At 41.8% G+C, this 20,568-nt stretch overlaps 1 protein-coding gene across 4 annotated transcripts in view; it reads right to left on the minus strand.

The window, feature by feature from the left end:
* The window catches only part of Fgf13 (fibroblast growth factor 13), a 507,713-nt gene that overhangs the window by 477,342 nt on the left and 9,803 nt on the right, over positions 1–20,568 (minus strand). For 2 of the 4 annotated variants that reach the window (XM_029533965.1, XM_029533964.1), the window contains exons 1-2: positions 12,621–12,701; positions 11,771–11,976 (exon numbers count right to left, since the gene is read on the minus strand). In XM_029533965.1, the coding sequence (XP_029389825.1) occupies positions 11,771–11,819 (49 nt within the window). In that variant the 5' untranslated portion in view covers positions 11,820–11,976; positions 12,621–12,701. Of the gene's footprint in view, positions 1–11,770; positions 12,053–12,620; positions 12,702–20,568 lie in introns of those variants that run through there. The other 2 variants (XM_029533963.1, XM_021187749.2) reach the window with 2 other exon arrangements.

Below are 20,568 nucleotides of genomic sequence, written 5' to 3' on the forward strand. Positions count from 1 at the left end.
ATAATCCACAGGTTGAGAACGACAGCTCTAAAGTTCCTTTGAGGGGCTGATGAGAAGATGGAACATTCTAGACAGCCACTGAGCTGTATTTCCAGCCCTTTGTGTATATTCATAGAGGATTGTTCTAAGCATTACATATATTGTGTGTTTAGACACACATATTAATAGGTGTCCACGTGTTTTTAATGTTGAATTTGCAGTTTTATGTGTGTGTATATCATTTATATTCAGTCCAATGAGAAGGATCCCAAGGAGGTGTAGAAAGAACTTTGATTCACAGACACAAAAATCACCATCTGTCTCTTATCATACCCAAGTCCACACCCAGTGCACACACTACAAGTGTTAACAGATTCAAGGCAGAAAATGATCCTAATGTAATGGGCCTGGCGAGAATGAAGATATCCTAGAAACACTTCCACCTCCCAGTCTATCAGACTGTTGAAACAATGGGCCCCAAAGAAATGGAAAAAGTCCCCAGGAATCTCATGCTGACAGAAGGGGAAGTCATGAGCCACAGCAAGAACTTGTCTCTCAGAAAGAGACTTCACACACTTCTAATAATTTGTTAGAACACTTTACATAATGAGACTGAAACCCAGACATGGATGGGGCCATGGTAGGCAGGGATATACCTTGGCCAGGGTTGCTTAACCATGAGATTGACCAGGACTGCTTAGATGTGCAAATCCTTGACCTTCTATTTAGACTTTAATCTCAAGGCAGATTTTGTGGGTTCACTGAATCACTCCGTCCCTTTTCACAAGTATCCATACTGAATAATCTCGTTTTTTCTACTTTCCACTATTAATTTGAGTCTTCCAATTGTCCTATTGTATATGAGGGCACAGGCTATCTAATCACACTGACATATCATGTAAGAAAAATGAGCAGGTAATGGTTGATTTTGTGTGATTCCACACATATATTTCAAGCTATCCATGTCTATGAGTATGTTGAAACATGCACAGAGGAAACACTGGAAAGACAATATTTTTAAAACTTTATCTGCAAAAGAAGCCTTGATTGATATTTTCTTTGTGCGTTTATGATGTTCCAAATTGTCCTCAGTGAACATGCATTATTTTGTAATCTCAAAAAAAAGCAATGCAGTGAAACATAAGCAACATAAAATCACAAATAAATTCAAAAGAGCCAAGAGCATTTTGCTCAAGATGCATGCTCAGTTTTGGAACAGCTAAAACAGAATTAGCATTAACCAGAATACAGAATGCAAAAGCAAAATGCCTTGGCCTAGCCATTTCTTCAAAGTTCTCAATGGAATCTTGGTTTTTTGTGGGGGTCTTTGAGTTGTGTGTGTGCCAGAGAACTAGGTCCTGGAGTAGAGACAGGAAGGAGAGCAACTACCCCAGTCCACTCCGGGGTTGTGGCTGCAAATCTTAATGCCTCTCTCCAGCTGGAGCACTGGAACCCAGGGCATTCACTGCTGCAGGCAGCGTTCTACATCCAAAACCCAGGCGTCCTAGGCTGAGCTGCAGCTCTTTGTGACACTTCCACTCCAGCGGGTCACATCATAGGCATGAAGTCTGCTGCCCTTCCTGTCCAGGGCTGCCTGGAAGGAGCTTTGTCATGCTGGGCACCTCGCAGCTTCTCTCCAAGTTTCACCTTTGGTGACACAACTTTTCCGTGTTTCTTTTTTAGGCAGCTGCCACATCACGAGGTTAATGAGCACGCTGAGGTTTGTAATAAAACCTCCTGTCAGATACATGGCGACTGCAGGACACTGATTGACCCCGGGGCCTTCCAGCAGGAAGGCCAGAAAGCCCAGTTCCCAGCTACTTGGAAAACATGCACTCCTTAGAAGGAGAACATAGAAGGAGCACCCTGCTCTGTTTGCAAGAGAATGACTCTCATTTTTCTGTGAGCCCCCAAAACCGGTGCAAATCCTAGAGCTCTTGGAAGACTTAACATTCGATAAACCCCACAAGGGGAGAGGCAAGCATGCATACAGAGAATCAAAGGCGAAATAAGCAGGTCAATTCTCAATGCTTTCAAAGTCAGGCTTGAAAAAGAGTCTGAAAATATCTATGGGCATATTCAAGAACTGCATTCAGCCTGCCTTCTTTGGGTTGTTTACTTCTCCTTTTATCAGCAAGATAAATATTTTAAGAACTCGAGCTGTTTACTAACCCTCAGTTTCAGAGCAGATGAAATGCTACCTACATTATCTAGAGGGGTTTTTAAAGAACTGGGTTTCATGTTTGTTATTAAACTTACCTATAACCACTCAATAGACCCATCACTGTTAATTATGGCTGTTAAATGTAGGTTCCTGCAGCAGAGAAAAACATTACATGATTCCCAACTTTGAGAACTATAATTAATATGCTTGTTCAAGAAGGGTGTCTCTGTTAACAGGATATATTTTTGGAAATATTATCTAACGGAATGCAGCATAAATAGTATGAAAAGTAAAGCTTACATTTTTAATTTTTCCATTTAAAATTAGTTATATAATAAGTAGTGAGAAGTTTATTCTGTGCAACTACATTTCAAGGAAGTGGGGGATGATTTCACTCATCACTGTTAATATAGTTATCGAGTGAGAAAAGCAGAAATAAGACGCCTCCAATTAGCCTAGCGCATCCAAAGAGGACACATTCACGTAAAGAATCCACTGACATCTGTTGACAGGACCAGGAAGGAGAGGAAAATAGGAGAGGGAGGGAGAACTGAATAGGAAAATGAAACATGACTCTGATGAGCAGCAGGCTGAACGCATACACCATGTAACGAGAAGTAAAAGAAACAAGTGGAATTTTACTCAACAGTGAATTAAGTGTGTGCACAGGAATACAGGTAAAGAAAAAACCCTCCCAGATATAGTGCTAGAAAACTGGACTATTGTATTCCAACTAACAACTCCTTAAATGTGATAGTCATAGTTATATTTGCATGGCCCATTCTTTACCACAAGGGCTCAAGGGAATGGGAAATGATGTAAAACATACTTTGCAAAATGAAAATTTAAGTTATCCAAGGTAGGGAGGGGAAAAAAGCACAGCCTAAACCATAGGAATTGTGTTTTTCCAATGCTTCAGTCCAGGGCCCACCACAGTATGCTATAAATCAGTAACTCAAAAAAAAAAAAAAAAAGAATCTTTGTTTCTTTGAAAAGACCACAATACTTAGCAATCTTTCATGTATGAGACATTCTCCCTAATTACATCCATGTTGGTGGGTGGATTTAAACTTACGTTTATGAAGAGTGGGATTTGAAAACATTTAAATGTCCTGTCTTGGGAAGCTGTATGTAACAATGGTTACAACGTAAATGTGCCCTCAAACAAACCTTGCTCAAATCCTTGTTTCTTTATCTTTTTTATTTTCGAAGCATATATTGCAAAAACTTACGTGAAAGTTGTGCTTCCTCCACAGTAGTTAACCAGCTACAAGTATATTTAAATTAATGTGTGTGGACAACACAAATGTCAGAATGATCTTACTGAAAGAGCTGTATTCTGGCTCAGTTCATGTCAGTGAAAGACAGAGATAGAATCACAGAGTCAGTACAGATTGGCAATGACATCAGACTAGACCGGCAACACCAATGTCATTGTCACAGCCAAGCATTTCAGAACATGAATGGCATAGAGTAACAGTCTCTGATCTATCACTCTCAAATCTTGATTATTGCACAAGATGGTTTCCATCTCAGAGACTCGGGTTTTTTCATCAAAACTATAGTCAAAAGTATAGAAATTATATATATTTTATTTCACATATAGTATTATAAGGATGTAATGAGGCATTTCATGTCAAAACTCTGGCATATAGCCTTAGGATGAACAACAAAAGTTATACCTCCAACTTATCTAGGTATTAGAAAGGTAGCCACTGATTGATAACTTGTTCCTTTAGTTTAAAGCTTTGTCTCTGGTGATCCTTAGTTACAATAGAAATATGCTCAGGTGTCTATGGGATTAAAGCACCAAGAAACAATGACAGAACCTTTCTCTCATATACTGCCTTCTGACATGACAACAAAGAAATGAAAAGAGCATAGTAAGAGAGATGCTTTTGTTTTCCCATTCAGTTTGCTTGGAACATGGTTTCAACCTAAGTTCTTAGTTAGTTAGTTAGTTAGTTAGTTAGTTAGTTAGTTAGTTAGTTAGTTAGTTACTTAGTTACTTAGTTACTTAGTTACTTAGTTAGTTAGTTACTTAGTTAGTTAGTTACTTAGTTAGTTAGTTTTTTTTTCAAGACAGGGTTTCTCTGTATAGCCCTGGTTGTCCTGGAACTCACTTTGTAGATAATCCAGGCTGGCCTTGAACTCAGAAATCCACCTTCCTCTGCCTCCCGAGTGCTGGGATTAAAGGCATGCGCCACCACGCCCTGCACAACCTAAGTTCTTTAAACTTCCAATCCTCTGCCTCTATATCCAAGGTACTAGGATTATAATAGTGTAGTACAACATCTGGCAGAACCAATGACTTTTGGTGGATTCATATGGCACATCATTCAACAATCATTTATTTATTACGATAAAATAAAGCATGAGCTAGTGATTTACAACTTACTAGATGTATAACATTGTACAAACTATACAATCTGTCTGGGCTTTACTGGTACCATCTCTAAAGTTATGTAGTGCCTATTATATCATAGTGCAATAATTATTTAATTTGGCTGTTGTAAAAGCAGAACATGGGCTAGAGATGGCTTAGAGCAGTCGTTCTCAAATTTCCTAATGCTGCAACCGTTTAATATACTTTCACATGTTATGGTGACCCCAATGATAAAATTATTTCATTGCTACTTCATAACTGTAATTTTGCTACTTTTATGAAGTATAATGTAAATGTCTGATATGCAGGAAATATGATATGTGACCAATGGGAAAGCATTGTTCGAACCCCACCACCACCACCACCAAGAGGTCAAAATCCATGGGTTAGAAACTTGGTTAAGCATGCTTGCTGTTGTTCCAGAAGACTGGAATTTGATTTTCAGTATTTACAATGTGCAGCTCACAACTGCCTATAAGTATAGTTCCAGTGACTTTGACATCCTCTTCTGGTCACACACACTCAACACACATGCACATGCACATAAATAAAGCAATTTATAATATACACAATCATTACCAAATTAATAAAAAGACTGAATGAGATATATAAAATGATAATAAGAAGTAAGTATTCAATACTGTCAGTGCTACAGTAATAGTGACAGTGGTGATCATTGTTCTTCAGTGATAAAAACAGAGCTTGCTGCTGCCCAACGGAATACTTTGCCTTGCCTAGGTCATTCAATAACTATTTCTTATTGCCTAACCAAATATACAACTATTAAGCTCTCTAAGGTGAAGCAAAGTAGAGGTTTTCAAAAAACAAGAGAACAAGACAAGGAGAAGTATCAACAGGGCAAGGAAGTATACTGAGGGGTGAGGTGGTAGGCTGTCATATACAAAAGAGGAAAACACAGTTCACTATCTGACAAAAGTGTACTATTAGTAATAGAAATCAAAACAGTAGTTTTCCTTTAACATGATAATGACTTGAAAGAGTCATGAGAGAATACTGTAGGTTGACAATATTCTAGATCATCACACTAGTGCTAATTATATGGATGTAAACATTTTGCAAAAGTCATCATCATGCATCCTTTGGAGATGTACATGTTATCACAAGTAAACTTGGAGTACTAAAAAAATGAGGTTGATTCCATACTATTTTTTCATTGACTATTTTCTAATTTGGCTTCTGATTATATCTAACTTTCACCGGATTATTATTATTTTCTTTCTGTCTTCCCAGGACCCACTGACATGATCCAGAAAGAACAGACACCCATAACTAGGAATTTCTTTGAACCAAATCCAGACCAAATCTGATTCTCTGCAGCCAGACCAAGCAAGTAACCTGACTTAGACCAGATGGATTGACCTCTTTAGAATGTCAATAAAACTATTCTTCAACAAAAGCTAAGGGTACTGCCAACTTAAGAGAACCACCAGGGAGAACTACCACACTCTGGCCTTAGCCTGTGGGGAAGGTCATTAGTTAGAAACACTAATAACATTTCCATTTGAAATTGAAAGCTTAAATGAATTTAGTGACATGGAGTCAAGGGTAAGACATGAGACCTCCTTTACAGTAATCTCAATACACAGTAATTGTAATTTATGCTTAACGTTTATCACAACTCAGATCTTGTAAGGAAATTGTCCTCTATTTTTAACTATACCTCAAGATCAAGAACATCTCTTTTTAAAACTATAACCCCTTCACTTTCAAGGTTAATATCCTAAAAAACATTTCTCAGGAGAAAACAAATGACCATCCACTCAAAAAGAAAATAAAATTAAGCACTGGAATAATAATCAAAATGACTGCTATAATTAAAAAAACAAGTGCATTTGTCTGCAAATGCACACCTCTAAAATTGTTTCATCAAGCTATGACATTCAACCAGGTATGGTAGTGTACATATATAATCACAAAGCTTATAAGATAGAAGCAGTGACATCATGAACTCTAGGCCAGCCAGGCCTTCACAAATTATTCAAGATTATCTTCCAACCTTGTCTAAAAAGAATAAAGAAGAAGAAAAGAGAAGGGAAACTGTCAAATATAAGATTTAACCCAATATTCGCACCTCATATACCATAAATAAATAACCTATATTTCAGATTAAACATGAATGATATTATACATGGCAATATGCCTGGAACCTACTCCTCAGTCTATGCTGATAAGTCATAGTGACGATTGTGTCTTCTGAACAGGAAAATGCACATCAGTGACTACAGAAAACTAGTTACACACAATTCTGTGTTCTGGACTAATTGTTAAAACTGCATTATGTGTGCTATCATCACATCTCAACGGTAATATTAAGTTGAGCACAGTAACAGACGTGTAGGCTTCCCTGTCCCCATCATCCTTTAATTCATGTGTTTCTTCTGCTTTGAATTGTTTAATCTTTGCAATTATTTTCCATTCCTTTCAAATTTCTCAACTCCAAAAATATAAGCCATAATGAAGCAGACACTAGAAAGTCTTTTTATTGGCTATATTTGAGGAGCTGCAACACATTCTGGTTGTTCTGTGTTGATTGTAATTCCCAGAATGAGGACTTGATTTGGGCATAAAACAGCACAGCTGCAGAGAGACCTAAATGCTAACAGCTTCATCTTCCTACTCATTGCTTCAAAAATGAGCCTTCTGGCTTACCATCCAAACTTGGATCCCAATGTCCTGCCTCTAATCTAGTCCCTGTATTCACTGCCACTACATATCTATCTCCCTGACACACAAATGGCCCTCAGTGATTTCCTTCATGTCACAGCCACATCCTGCTTCACTTAAGGCTTAACTTAACATCCATTTCTACTGCAACTTTACCCATATCACTAGCCCTTGGATGCAGCCTGTCCCCCTTTAATGACTTGAATTTTATTCCTAAGAGACTTTCTGGAAATGGTAGTAAGGTAGGGAGAAGCTACAGTATCATTACCCCATGCGTTACCCTGCTCCCCCTTCCAGGTTCTACATTTGTCAATAAAGAAGCTGTACATATCCAGAAACAAGAAAGAAGAAATCTGGCAATTATGTGCATTCATCTTCTACCCTGTACCCATCAAAATGTCAAACACTCTTGATTAGAGACTAACCCTGCCATACCATCTCCCTGAAGCTGTAATCACCACCTTCACCACAGAAGGGACTATGAGGTTCATGACAACTGTCTACAAACCATGGGTCCATGATGACATGATGAAAATAAACAAACATGCGTCTGCATGAGTAATAGACAGATTATGATAACTGTTTTTAAACAAGAGGTCATCTACGTCATGACATCTTACCAGCAAGCACCACCTGTTCTAAACACCTGCTTTGCTTGGCTGAAGAGTAAGCCTGACAGTAGGTCACAGTGGCCAAGATGACCTTTGGTAATGGAATTCAAAATTCAAGCCATGTTATGCTGATTAGCCACAATGTCCAGTGCCTCTTGGGTAGGAGTAGAAAGACTACTAGAAATGTCCAACAAGGAAAGGAAAATGAGATGTGTCCAGGCATGTCACAGTCCACCACAGCAGCAGCTGTGCAAATGGGTGTCTTCATGAACTTTGCATGGAATTGGCCTCCATCACTCAGTGGCCAGAATGAACTCAGCCCCGATGCAAGCCCTCCTACCAGAGAACCCACAGCCCATGTAGCAACCAAACAGTTATACAACCCTGTGGTCGTAGGACTAAGCACAGAGAGGAACACATTCAACTCCAAATATGAACCGAATAAGAGATTTTGAATAAAGAATCAGCTAACACTTTTATTTGATCCTGAAAAGATTTGGTATCAATTGTCACCAGCTACAAGTTGTCCAGTGCCACAGGAACAGCTGCAGTAAATTGGACACAGGCTTAAGTGAGTCCTTTCCTAACTCAGGCATACTAATAAATCTTACCGATATGACAGAGAAGGGTCAGTAAAATCTATGCAAATATCTATTTGGACAAATACATGTTATGCAGTTTTCTTCCCTGAGATGGAAATAAATGTATCCTCTGGTTCAAGAACTCCATGACCTAAACAATGCATATATATAACCATTTTAAATTGTGTGAAAAGCATAAATGAGTACAAAATGGTGACTAGCTATACAAGAGACCCTTGTAATTCATTTTCAAACAGAATCAAGTACCGTACTCTACATTCTCCCAAAGAAAAAAGTCTAGCCTACCTGGTTACATTTTTTAAAGAATTATCAAAGTTTCCCAGCCCTGGACTTAGAGATTTGCTTGTGGTGGTTGAGTTTTGTCTTTAACTTTAAAGAGAGTTGTTTGTTTTTAAGACAAACTTTCAGCTTATGAGACAGGCTAGCCTTAAACCTGACTCAGTTTCTGAAGTACTGAGATTACACCCAGCCCAAACCACGTTTTATTCAGTAGTACAAAATAAGTTACTGACTACTGACTATGTGTGTTTTAGAGAGTCTAGAAATGTGGTACTCTATAATAATCTTCAATGTAGTGATGATGTGGGCTTGAGCCCCAAATGATAGGGTGGGCGGATGAATTTAAATGAGCAGTAGGCTGCAAAACAGATTATGAAGTTCATTCAAGCTGTTACTAAATTATTTGACTTGATTCAATCATTTGTCACAGCATCATTCAAAACTAAGTGTATTTTGAAATGTCTATTAAATATTTGATCCCATAGCTTGCTATGTTACAAACACTATGCTAATGAACACCTGAGCTTTGAAAACAGCAAATGTGACCTATATATAGAACATTTCAAATTACCAAACCTTCTCAGAATGTAAATATTTTTATTGGTATTGTTTGTTTCCAACATTATCTTAGTCATATATGATACTTGAAAGGAGAAAAAAAAAAGGTACTGAATACTTGACAGTCACTATTTTGAGCAAGGTCTAAAGTCTATGACCAACAGCACAGCTGAAAGGGTAATCTCGCTTTTAACTAGGAGAAAAATCCCCATTTCCTTATGTAAGTAAACTCCCTTCTTAAAAGTTGCCCTATTAAATTAACTTATTCTAATTCCAACCACAATTCTAATGGTTAATTCTACAGCTCCCTAACAGAGGAATGTGGTTTCAAATGTGAAAAGTCAACATAAGAAAATGTCATGACTTATGCTAGTAAAAGAAAATTCATTATTGAGTTACAGAGACCTGTGCTCCTGTGTCCAGACTTGTTAATCCATTCTGAACAATTGCAAATTAGAGACCTAAAACAGCAAGTCATTTTCTGTGAATTCAGTTGGCTCAGGGTCCTTCAAATGAAGACTGAAATGAACCCTGATTACCACCTGATGGAAATCAGAAACCAGAATTCTAGCCAAAAAGTTGAAACAAATGGAGGTTCAAGTGCTAAAACCTTTAGTTGCCTTCGCTTCTCTGAGCTCTAGGTAGGAAAATGATACAGGAGGGGCAGGTATTGGGGTGTAGCTCAGTGATAAAGTGCTAGTCTCACATGTAAACTCCTCACCTATGATCTTCACCATGTCAAAAAAAAAAAAAAAAGACGTCTTAAGCCAATTTTTTGTCATATGAGGGCATCTTTGAGACCTGCCATAGTTAAGGAAGCAGTGGAAACATGTAAGGGCAGTTCTACCTTCACAATTTACTGCAACAGCTAATGTGTGCGTCCCAAATGTTCACCTTGTCTAAGTGGGTCCCCAGACCTTAAGTTCACACCTCTGACCCTTAGGACACTAGACTTAACCATCCACAAATTCCCAGAGCCTTTAGTCAACCACTTTGCCCAGTGGAAAAAGAAACACTTTCACTTAGAAAACAAAATAAAGGCCCTGCACTGAACACTTTGACAACTTTCCGTGGCAGGTGGCTGGAGTGGGGTTGGGGGGAGCTGGCACTGCCCTAGAATCCCCTAAGAAAGCAAGCTCTGAAAGAAGCTAGGAGAAAAGAAGGGGGAATAGGGGAAAGAGTGGGAGAGAAAGCCCTTGGGCACATGGAAGAGTTAATTCCCCCCACCCCACCCCAGCGCACAATCAAAAAGGGCTGGAGTTCCTCCAACTCCCCACTGTTGCAAACCCATGTTACCTGGAGTGAGTTTCTGCATGTCAAGGTACCTGTGGTCCTTAGGACCTAGCCCAACCCACAGTCTACTGTGGCTATTTCGGACACACATGCACCTGAGCCTTTGCTCACCACTCTTCCAGATCTCTCCCCTGTGTCTGTCTCTGTGCCCTAGTCCTCAGGGCTGCAGTCTCCAGTTTACACTTCCCTTCTAAGCTGTGTCCTGAGCATGGCAAGCACTAGTACAAGCTGGTGGTGGCAGAGAACACCCCTTCCCTTTCTTGAGTTCTTCCCAGCCTGAGACCTGCTATGCTGCATGTCCCCATCCTGCCTGCGGGAGGCCCCAGGCCAAGAAGTACACTCTAGGGGACCCAGGACCAGGTGCCTTGGGCCAGGTGGCTATATCCCAAGGAGCTGAGGAAATGAATTGTGCCCTCCTGCAGAGGCCCACTCCCACTAGGCACCAGTGGCAAGGGGACAACAGCCTTTGTTCTCCCGGGGCTTGGCAAGGCTGCGCTACTGAGGCGCAACACGGGCGGCGCCAGGGTATCCAGATTGCTCACTTTTGCACGCGGCGTGTCAAAGGGTGCACGTTCCTGTCTTCTGCTTTCAGTGCAGTGGGTAGGAAGTTGGGGGGTAAGGGGCGTGAGGTGGGAAGTATGGGGGAAGGGTTCTGCATATGGGCCAGGCTCTTTGTTTGCATTTGAGGGCACGGCGAGGGGGGGGTTGAACATGGGTCTGTGCTTGGGTCCTGAGAGTGGGACAAATTTCTGAGTATGTCACCATGTTGCACCGCGCAGCACACATATGCACACTCTCTGGAGCGTACACACACACACACACACACACACACACACANAGANAGAGAGAGAGAGAGAGAGAGAGAGAGAGAGAGAGAGAGAGAGAGAATGTCCAGTCAGTAGCAGGCAGCTCTGTTTCCTGCGCTCCAGGCTGCTGCAGCTTCGTCTGCCCGCAGCGCGTCCACCATGCGTTCAGAGGGACAGTGGAAGAGACTGGAGGCGCTGGAGGGACTACAGTTCCGCCAGGATGGAGGGAAAGTGGTGCAAACCCACACTCCCCCAGAAGCCTAGACCGCCGGGGTTTGCCCGGGGTCGCAGAGGTCATGGGCACCTTAGGGTCTAGCACAGAGACTAGGAGCCACTGGGCGGCGCGCACACAAGGGGGCGAGGGCAACCTAGCGAAGGGAAGGAGGCGGACTTCCCGGTGGGCTTACCCTTAGAAGCATCTTTCTCCTCTTTGGGCTTGGTCACCTTTCCACTCATAGATCCCAGCTTGCTTGTCAAGGTTCGTCCAGAAGGAAGTCCTCGCCGAGCTGGCTGGACTTGCGAGAGCGCTTAGGGCGGCAAGTCGCGACCGCGAGCTCTCAGTGTGGCTCCGGGCGGAATCCGCTTTTCCCCCCGCTGCCGCCGCTGCCGCCGCCTGCGAAAGAGTGGGGAGGAAAAGAGAGGGGTGAAGGAGGAGCCGCCGCCCGAGCCTGAGCGGCCGGCCGCGGGAGGAGCCGCTCGCCGCGCTCCAGAAGTGCAGAGACAAAGCGGGGCGGCCGCTCCAGCGCCCCGCCGCTCCTACCCGCCCGCGGAGAGCCGCGCTCAGGAATCTCGGGTCACCCAGGAGGCGCAGCCGGGACTCCCCGGCTTCGCCGCCGGCCTGCCCGGGCTCTGTGCGGGTCGCTCGCTCCACGGGCGCCGACCACGCCGGGAGTTGCCTGGGTGTTCTGCCCAAGCTCTACTGGGTAGCTTTTCCCCGCCTCTCCCAATCTGCTGAGCCGCCAACTCAATCAAAATAAAACACCGAGGAAGGTTTTTTTTTTAAAAAAAAAAATCAAAACAAAGACGAAAATATTCACTTAAAAATAACGAGCCTCCCCGAAAGGGAAATGTTTGAACATGTGATGAGCAACGTGTGAGCCTGTTACACCGCAGAGCCGCGCAGCTTCTCACCCGCGGGGATTCAGAAAGGGAGGTTCGCTCCTTTCTATTTAATTCGTTTTCAGATTCCAGTCTTTCAGCCAAAAGAGGGGCCCGGAGTTGCTGGCCCGCAGAGGAGCGGGAAGCGAAAACCCTTACCTGTTCTCTCTCCCTACACCCACACCCCCTAGGAGCTCGCCTGCTCCCTCGCTGCCACTCTCCGGGCAAAGAACTCTCTGATCCCAGAGAGGAAGAATCGGCACTGGGGTGCGTTCTATATAAACGACAAGGTGTGGGCATGCGGGGGGCGGGGGGGCAGCCGGCGAGGGCGGGGCCCCACAAAGCCGCCTGCCGGCTGTAGTAAAAACAGAGCTCGGCAGGGGCGCGCAGACGTCAGCTGCCGCCTTGCAAAAGCCTGGCAGCCTAGCGAGTGCGGGCGATCTTGTCAGCGGGGTGTTCCCTATTTCCCCGGACAGGCAAGGTCCTCCAGTGCTGCCACAGCAGGCTTTCTCGATCCGCTATGACCAAGGAAGCCAGGAGTCCCTAATCTCCACCCTCATTACTCCTGTTACTCCCTAGACTTCCAGTGTTTGCCTTTCTGGCTGCACTGGTTGCCACTTACACTTTGGGAACTCCACTGTTGGCAACTGCGGTGAGATCTGTCCTGGAGTCTGTGACTCTTCACCTCTGGCCACCTGTCCAAGTTGAGACAGATTGGTTCTCCAAGAAGGGAGAGAAGGGATCTGGCTTGCCAGTAGGGTAGAGAGTGAAACTCACCTAGTGCTTTCTGCATCTCACCCGCATCACACACCAGCCCCTTCTCCCTGGGTTGTAGTCCCCACTGCTGAGGTTAGCCAACCTTCTGTAAAGTGAAGTGGGACACATCTCTAGTGCAGGAGAAGAATAAGTAGGATGGCTTGTCTCCCAGGCTACACTTGTGATAACCCATGGAAGATCCCTGAGAGTTAGAACTAGAAGAAAAAAACCGCTCCTAAACCAGAAATTATATATGGGATATAAGGCAAAGAGGAAGTCAAGGACCAGAAAAGGAGTAACCAGGAGGAGCTCAGGAGGAGCTCAGCAATCAGTCCCTGGCTGTTCGGAAACCTTCCCCTTCTCCCCCCCCCCTACACTGTCCTTTCTGTCAGTGGGGACCTATGGGTGTTGTTAAGAGGCTGAGGGCATGGCTTAGTTCACAGAGCCCTCAACCCAGTCATCAAAATATACACTGTATCCTAACAATGGAGATGCACTAGTGAGCTCCAAGCAGAAAAGCCATTCACTTCATCCCACCACACTCCCACCCTCTCCTTAATTTGGTTTTGTTAATGATATTAAACCAGGCGAAGAAATCATATAGATGGATTAGTCCTACTGAATCCCAGGCAGTAACTCAATTACAAGAACCTGCTGTGGCTTTCAAGACCAGGAGTGTGGGCTGCCCCTGCTACCAGGCAGGGTCTAAAGGTCAGTAATCCTCTAAACTCAATTTGCAGCCTCCATGCTCAGTCTGAGAGGAACTGTAGGCCAGCTTTTCTTGCAAATAATATCTAATAACCTGGAGCATGATGACACAATGTAATTAACCATCCCAAGGTTAGACCATTAATTAGTATCAGTATTCTGGTAAAGAAAGAATGCCCCTTCAAAAGACAGAAATTTAAATGGTTGAATGTATGTTTGGAGAAAAGAAGAACAAGAGAAAACAATTTTTAAAAAACTGTTCATATGTAATCTATACCCAATAATAGCTACCATTCTTTAAGTGGCTAGACTGTGTGAAGCAATGGTGCTCAATCACTGCATCAGTGTCTTATTGAAACTTCCCATCCCCCCTAGTAAGTGTTGGTATTAGTACTTCCATTTTCAAATGAGGAAATCAGGCCTTGGAGTGAGTAAATGATTTTTCTTAAAAACCAGGTCTCACAATGGAGCTCACACTTGCCTTGTACTCCCGGGTACTAAGGTGACAGACATAAAACACCATGTCTAACTAGCTCTACACAGAGGAATTTTCAAAAAGGTCACAGACCTGCTTATTTGTGGAGCCTAGGTAAGAATCCAGGTGTATCTATCTCTCACCCCATACTTATTCTTTAGCACACCATCTCAGAGTGCTTCCCTTAACCTCTTACAGCAGGGAAACACTTTCACAGGACATTTCTTCAAAGCACAAACTTCTAAGACTTTGTCAACTGCCCTAAACACACACACACACACACACACACACACACACACACGCGCAGGACAGCAGGACAGGATGGGAGTATGGTGGGATGTGTGTGTGTGTGTGTGTGTGTGTGTGTGTGTGTGTGTGTGTGTGTGAGTGTGCATGCGCTAGTTGACTCCTGTGTACCCATACCATTTGTTTTGTTTATGTCTTCCTGGTAAGCTCCAACAGGGTAACAGCATTGTGATTTTAGAGGGTTCTCTGTCTTTACCAATAATCTCTATCCACAGCTCTGTAGTCAGCAAGACTAACATCCAGCTGGAAGCTAGGTATAACTCTTCCTTAAAAGACAATAAAACAGTAAGCATAGCAAACACAGGGTGAAATCTCGGTTAGCTGATATCATTGAGGTGATGTAGAGAGATGTCTGCATGGGAGAGTGAATGAATCATGCTTATCCCTGAGCACAAGGAAGTAAAATTGTGTTCCCTCACTGGAAACCATCCTGAAAAAGAAATAATAAGAACATAAAGAAAATAGACACCTCATGCAAAAACACTATAGTGGTGTGTGCCTGTGTTCAGACAGATCAATGGTCATCATAAGAGCTATAGTGCCAAACTCCAAGAATTATGACTTTTCAAGTGAACAGCCAAGCAATGGTATCCAAATAAACTTTCTAACTCTGCAAGGGGGATTATACCCAGCCACATTGGTAAAGGAAATGGGTCTGCTCCATTTTTATCTCCTTAGACATGTTTAATATGAAAATGTCATTAGCACTGGCTCCAGTGAACCCATACTCCAGCCTCCAGTGTCCAGCTCTCAAATACATGGTAAGCAAAATGACCTGCTGAAACAGGCTCTGAAATCTATGCTAGGATGATTCGAAGGTAGTCCCTCCAGAACATATACAGACTACCAAAAGATTTGGTCTGCCTTGCTTTCTTTTGTTTTGAGGCAAGGTCTCACTGTGACTCAGAGACTGGCCTTAAATCCACATATGTGCTGTATCTCCTTCCTCTAAGGGCTGAGAACCCTGAGGGTACATAACTTCTTCATCCAACATTATAAAAAAGTGATGCTTTCTTAATTTTATAGTAAATTGGAAATTATCAGTCAGAGAGGCCTAGCCCACCTGATGGCCTATCACACCACCATCATATATGAAGTGTAACCACCCTGGAGAATTTACAACTAGGCTCTCAAGCTGATGGTGCATACTCATCTCCCTGATAACAACTCACATTGCTGGCAAGTCAAGCAAGAACTGCATCTTAGATATACAATCCATATTATTAGAGAATATCAACTTCATCTCACATCTGGCTGCATTTCTTGTGAAAGATCATTTCAATAGAGAACTATTAAATGGGATTCTTTTCAAATTCCTGGCCCAATGACTTGTGATTCAAATTAAGTAGTTTTATTGTTGTTGCTTTTAGCTATTTTTGTAGTTTACATACAACCTAAGTATCTCCTTAGTGTCTATTATATAACCAAAGACTTGGTCTTCAGGGTAATGCTATTAAAAAATGAAGAGGCTAGTCATCATAGGCATATATATGTATGACCCACTAAAGAATGGGTTGAGGGACAGCAAAATCTGCCTATCTGACTTTCTATTTAGCCAGGTAAGGAATTCAATACTCACACATACAATAACACCCCTCATTCCCACCATGATATGCATGATGTGACCCTCTTGCCCTGATACTCACTCCTGCCATTGTCATTCCAACCAGCCATGAATCACTTCTTCAGAGTATGGGTTTTCATCTTGACATTTGAACTTTCAGTTTTCCAAAACTGATCTAAATAAGCTTTTCCTTTTAACTTTATGAAGTTAGAAGCCTCAGATGTTTCACTGTAGTAATGCAAGTTTGAGTAATATGAATGCTGTTTTAGGGTAATTTGATATGCAACAACAGTATTGTAATAGAAATCCACAAGTTGTTACATACCAGCAAGTTTACACATTTCATAGTGTATAGTTAACATCTAATACACAGATGATTGAATCCAAGCTATCTTTGTACTTTGAGCAATAGAATGTGGTAGAAGTTATGCTGTGTCAGGTCCTGGTAAAGTCTTTAAAAGATCTGGAAGAACTTTCTCTTGGGGGAAATTCAGCTACTATGTAAGACACTGGATATCCTTACATCCATGATGTGAAGAAGCCCAATGTCATAGTTACTTCTTGTCAACATGACACAAAAGATTGAATCTCAACTAAAGAATTTTCTCCATCAGACTGCTCCATGCTGATGTCTATGGAATATTTTAATGATTGCTGGAAGAGCCTAGTATGGGTGGTATAATCTCTAGTCAGAGGTGCTGAGGTTGTTTAAGAAAGATAGTTGAAAGCCTTGTCTGGTCTCAGTAGGAGAAGATGCAACTAGTCCTACTGCAACTTGATGGGCCAGGGTGGTTTGGTACCCATGGGTACCAAAAGAAGGGGAGGAGAGATGGGGGAGGCATATGAGAGTGTGGCTGGGAGGAGAAGAGGGAGAGGGGACTGTGATCAGGATGTAAAGTAAATAAATACATCAATGAGAGAAAAAGGTAGTTGAAGCTGGACAGCACCAGGGAGGGGACACAGGTATATCTCTATGATTTCAAGATCAGCCTGGTCTACAGAGCAAGTTCCAGGATAGCCAGAACTGTTAAACAGACATAAAGGCTGTTTCATGTAAAAAAAAAAAAAAAAAGAAGAAGAAGAAGAAGAAGAAGAAAGGAAAGAAAAGAGACAAAGACAGAGATAGGTAGCTGAGCAAGCCAAGGCACTAACTAAGCACTATTTCTCTACAGTCTGTTTCAGTTCCTCTCTTCAGAATCATGCCTTGAGTTCCCGCCTTGCAGGCCAAATAAGCCCTCCCCAAGGTGGTTTTGGTCAGTGTTTTATCACAGCAACAGAAAACAAATGCAGACACCCAAGGTGGCCATAGGAAGGGATCATGTGAAAGAGCATGGAGGAACACAGGTGATGGCAATTACCAAGATCATAGCTATATGGCCCATGTCAGACCATCCTAGCTTTCTGCCAGTCAAGTTAAAATTTACTAGATTTCAAGAGGCAGAAAAGAGCCATCTCTTTCTGTACTCTATCCAGATTCCTAATCCACACCATTATGCTAAAAATGATTATTATTTAAAGATATTCAGCTTTGGGGTGCTCTGTTACACAAATTCTTATTAAAGGAAATGAGAACCCTAGATTACGTTGGTCCCGGGATTTTTTGTTTTCTGTTTGTCAGCTATAGCCCAAACTGGATTTTAGAAGTGAATGACATATGTAAAACAGGGAGATGTCAATAATTTATCCATCAGTTGCTTAACATTATTATCGTCACAACCCACAGCAAGCAGATATGTGATTTTCTGTCTCATGTAAAACTGAGCATTTGGCCCATGATAATTTTCCAAATCAGAATGCTTATGAGAAATTGGCGTCTTTAAGTGTTTTGTCTCTTGATTATTCAGGGAAAGGGAAATTATTGAGATAGAGTTTGTTCAAAGATTCAGTCACACTACAAAACAATGGCTATCACTGGACAGCAAGGGCTGTCCATCAAGAACCCCTATCATTCCATATTTCAAAACAATAGATGTCACCAGAAGCATGAGCTGTCCATCAAGAATGCTCACCATTCCACAGCACTCAGAATTGCCTATGACAAATAGGAGTGAATGATCCAATATTGGCCTTTATCTCACAGTGTGGTCTACATTCTAAAGTCTGTCTTAACCACTTCATCAACATTCAGATGGACCTGGAGCAAAGATGCAGAGGTTAAGAACACTGGCTGCTCTTCAAGAGGACCTGAGTTTCATTCCCAGCACTCACATGGCAGATCACAACCATTCTATCTCCAGTTACAGATTATCATTCGCTTTTGACTTCTGTGGACACCAGGCATGTGTGTGGTACACACACATATAGGCAAATCAGCCAAACATATAAAAATAAATAAGTCTTTAAAAACACAGTCAAGCAACAGACTTTGCCATCATTTCTCAGCACACAACATACAAAACACTTTGGCCCAGGTCAGCTTTCCAAAGTTTTTCAGGTCCTGTCCTTGTTTTTACTTTAGTAATTATTCTGACAATGGTAAAAAAAAAATCTTTCCTTAAAAAAAAATCTTGGTTCTAATATTTAGTTGTTAACAGAATCGTGTTTAGCTACATCTTCACTTCTCTGACAAAGATGCCCAGACATGATAAGGGCTCCGCGTAACTCTTCAGGGTGAACTCCCAGATGCCTCTTCCAACAAGGTCTACTACAATTCCTATCACATAATAAAAGGTATAATAAAGACCCCATCTTCATAATGCTGTTCACAGAACCACTAAGTTTCTTGCCTATACTAAAAATTTATTCATGTTATGCCATTTTTATACTCAAAGAAATAATGTGTTACTATCATCAGTCTCATTCTTCAGCTCATTGAGCAAATTCAGAAAGGCAAAGCAACTTATACAAACACAACCAGTAAGAGGCTTATCCAGGGCAATGGCTCAGGTCTTTGCTTTCAAATTTCCTTGCTCCTTCCTCTCTATAACTTGACATGTTCTGTAATTATTATGGAATAACCAGCACCTCTGAAAGTTCCATGCAGAGAAATCCAAGCCCCCAAACAAGAGCGGCTCTTAGGACCTACAGACTATTTCATTGTGTCAATGCCAGGTTTTACTGCAGAATGGTTGACACAGAGGTACGTTATCCACATTCCACTTCCATGAAAGTGGTCATGGACAGGTGTATGGATTGGGGTCAGTGGGCATCCTCCAGCTATCACTTCTGCCAGGGTTGCCTCAGTTGCAGAACTGCTTAACCAGAAGTCATGGCCTTTATGTGAGAATCCACATTGCATAACCGAGTTCTTGCCTAATGTTCACACTCTCACAGACCTCATTGACCCATGCCTTCTTAGCCAAGGGTGTGGTTGTCCTTCTTCAAAGTTCAACTACTCACTCTGCTCAGTCATGCCTTCTCACTTTTCCTTTTCCAGTTCTTGATTCCTGAGGAAAATATCCCACTACAAACTTCAAGGTGGGTTGCCACATGTTTTTATGGAATTCAGCCTCTGACATTTCTCTCTGCTTCTCTCAAATTCTGTCTTATGGCCCAAACATTTGTTAGAAATCTTTCTTTTCTTCTCAAAGATTGTCAGAGTTGTCCAACCTTTCAACATTGTGATATGACATTGCCATCTACATATTTGTTGGGCCATGATCATAGCTATCAGGGGAGATATGTGGCCTATGGATCACAAGTTGGACATGTCTGATTTATGTGATCAGGGTTCTCATATATCTGCACTGATGCTTCTTTTTTGGGTTGTTCCTTAAAAACTTTTCCACAGTATCAAGCTTAGGGGCCTGTTTTTATGCCTATCACAAAGATCATATTCAAGTGGTATAAATTTTTAAGAAAGAAGAAATGAACAAATATTGAAATATAAAAAAATATGAAAAAAGGCAATCTGGGTTAATAATCACAAGAAAATTATGTCTATACTTTCCTTCATTTGAAAGTGCTTTTGTAACCCAGTCATTTTGTGCCAGCCACGGCTCCACTACTGTAATAACTAAGCATTACTACTGTAATAAGGTAGTCAACTTTAGAAAGAAAAGTTTTGTTTGAACTAATACTTTTGATTTCCCAGTTGGTTAGTTTTTTTGCTTTTAGACCTATGAATATATAATAGAAGCAAGCTTGGTCTGTATAGCAAGTTCCAGGCAAGACACTGCTATATTGTAAGATCCATCTCTAAGAAAGAAAAAAGGAAGGAAGGAAGGAAGGAAGGAAGGAAGGAAGGAAGGAAGGAAGGAAGGAATAAAGAGAGAGAAAGAAAAAAGAAAGAAAAGAGAGAAAGAACTAAGAAAAGACAATTTATCTGCTCATGTTACCACTGATATTGAATAACAGTA

The sequence above is a fragment of the Mus pahari genome, chromosome X, assembly GCF_900095145.1.
Source record: "Mus pahari chromosome X, PAHARI_EIJ_v1.1, whole genome shotgun sequence".
NCBI classification, from domain to species: domain Eukaryota; kingdom Metazoa; phylum Chordata; class Mammalia; order Rodentia; family Muridae; genus Mus; species Mus pahari.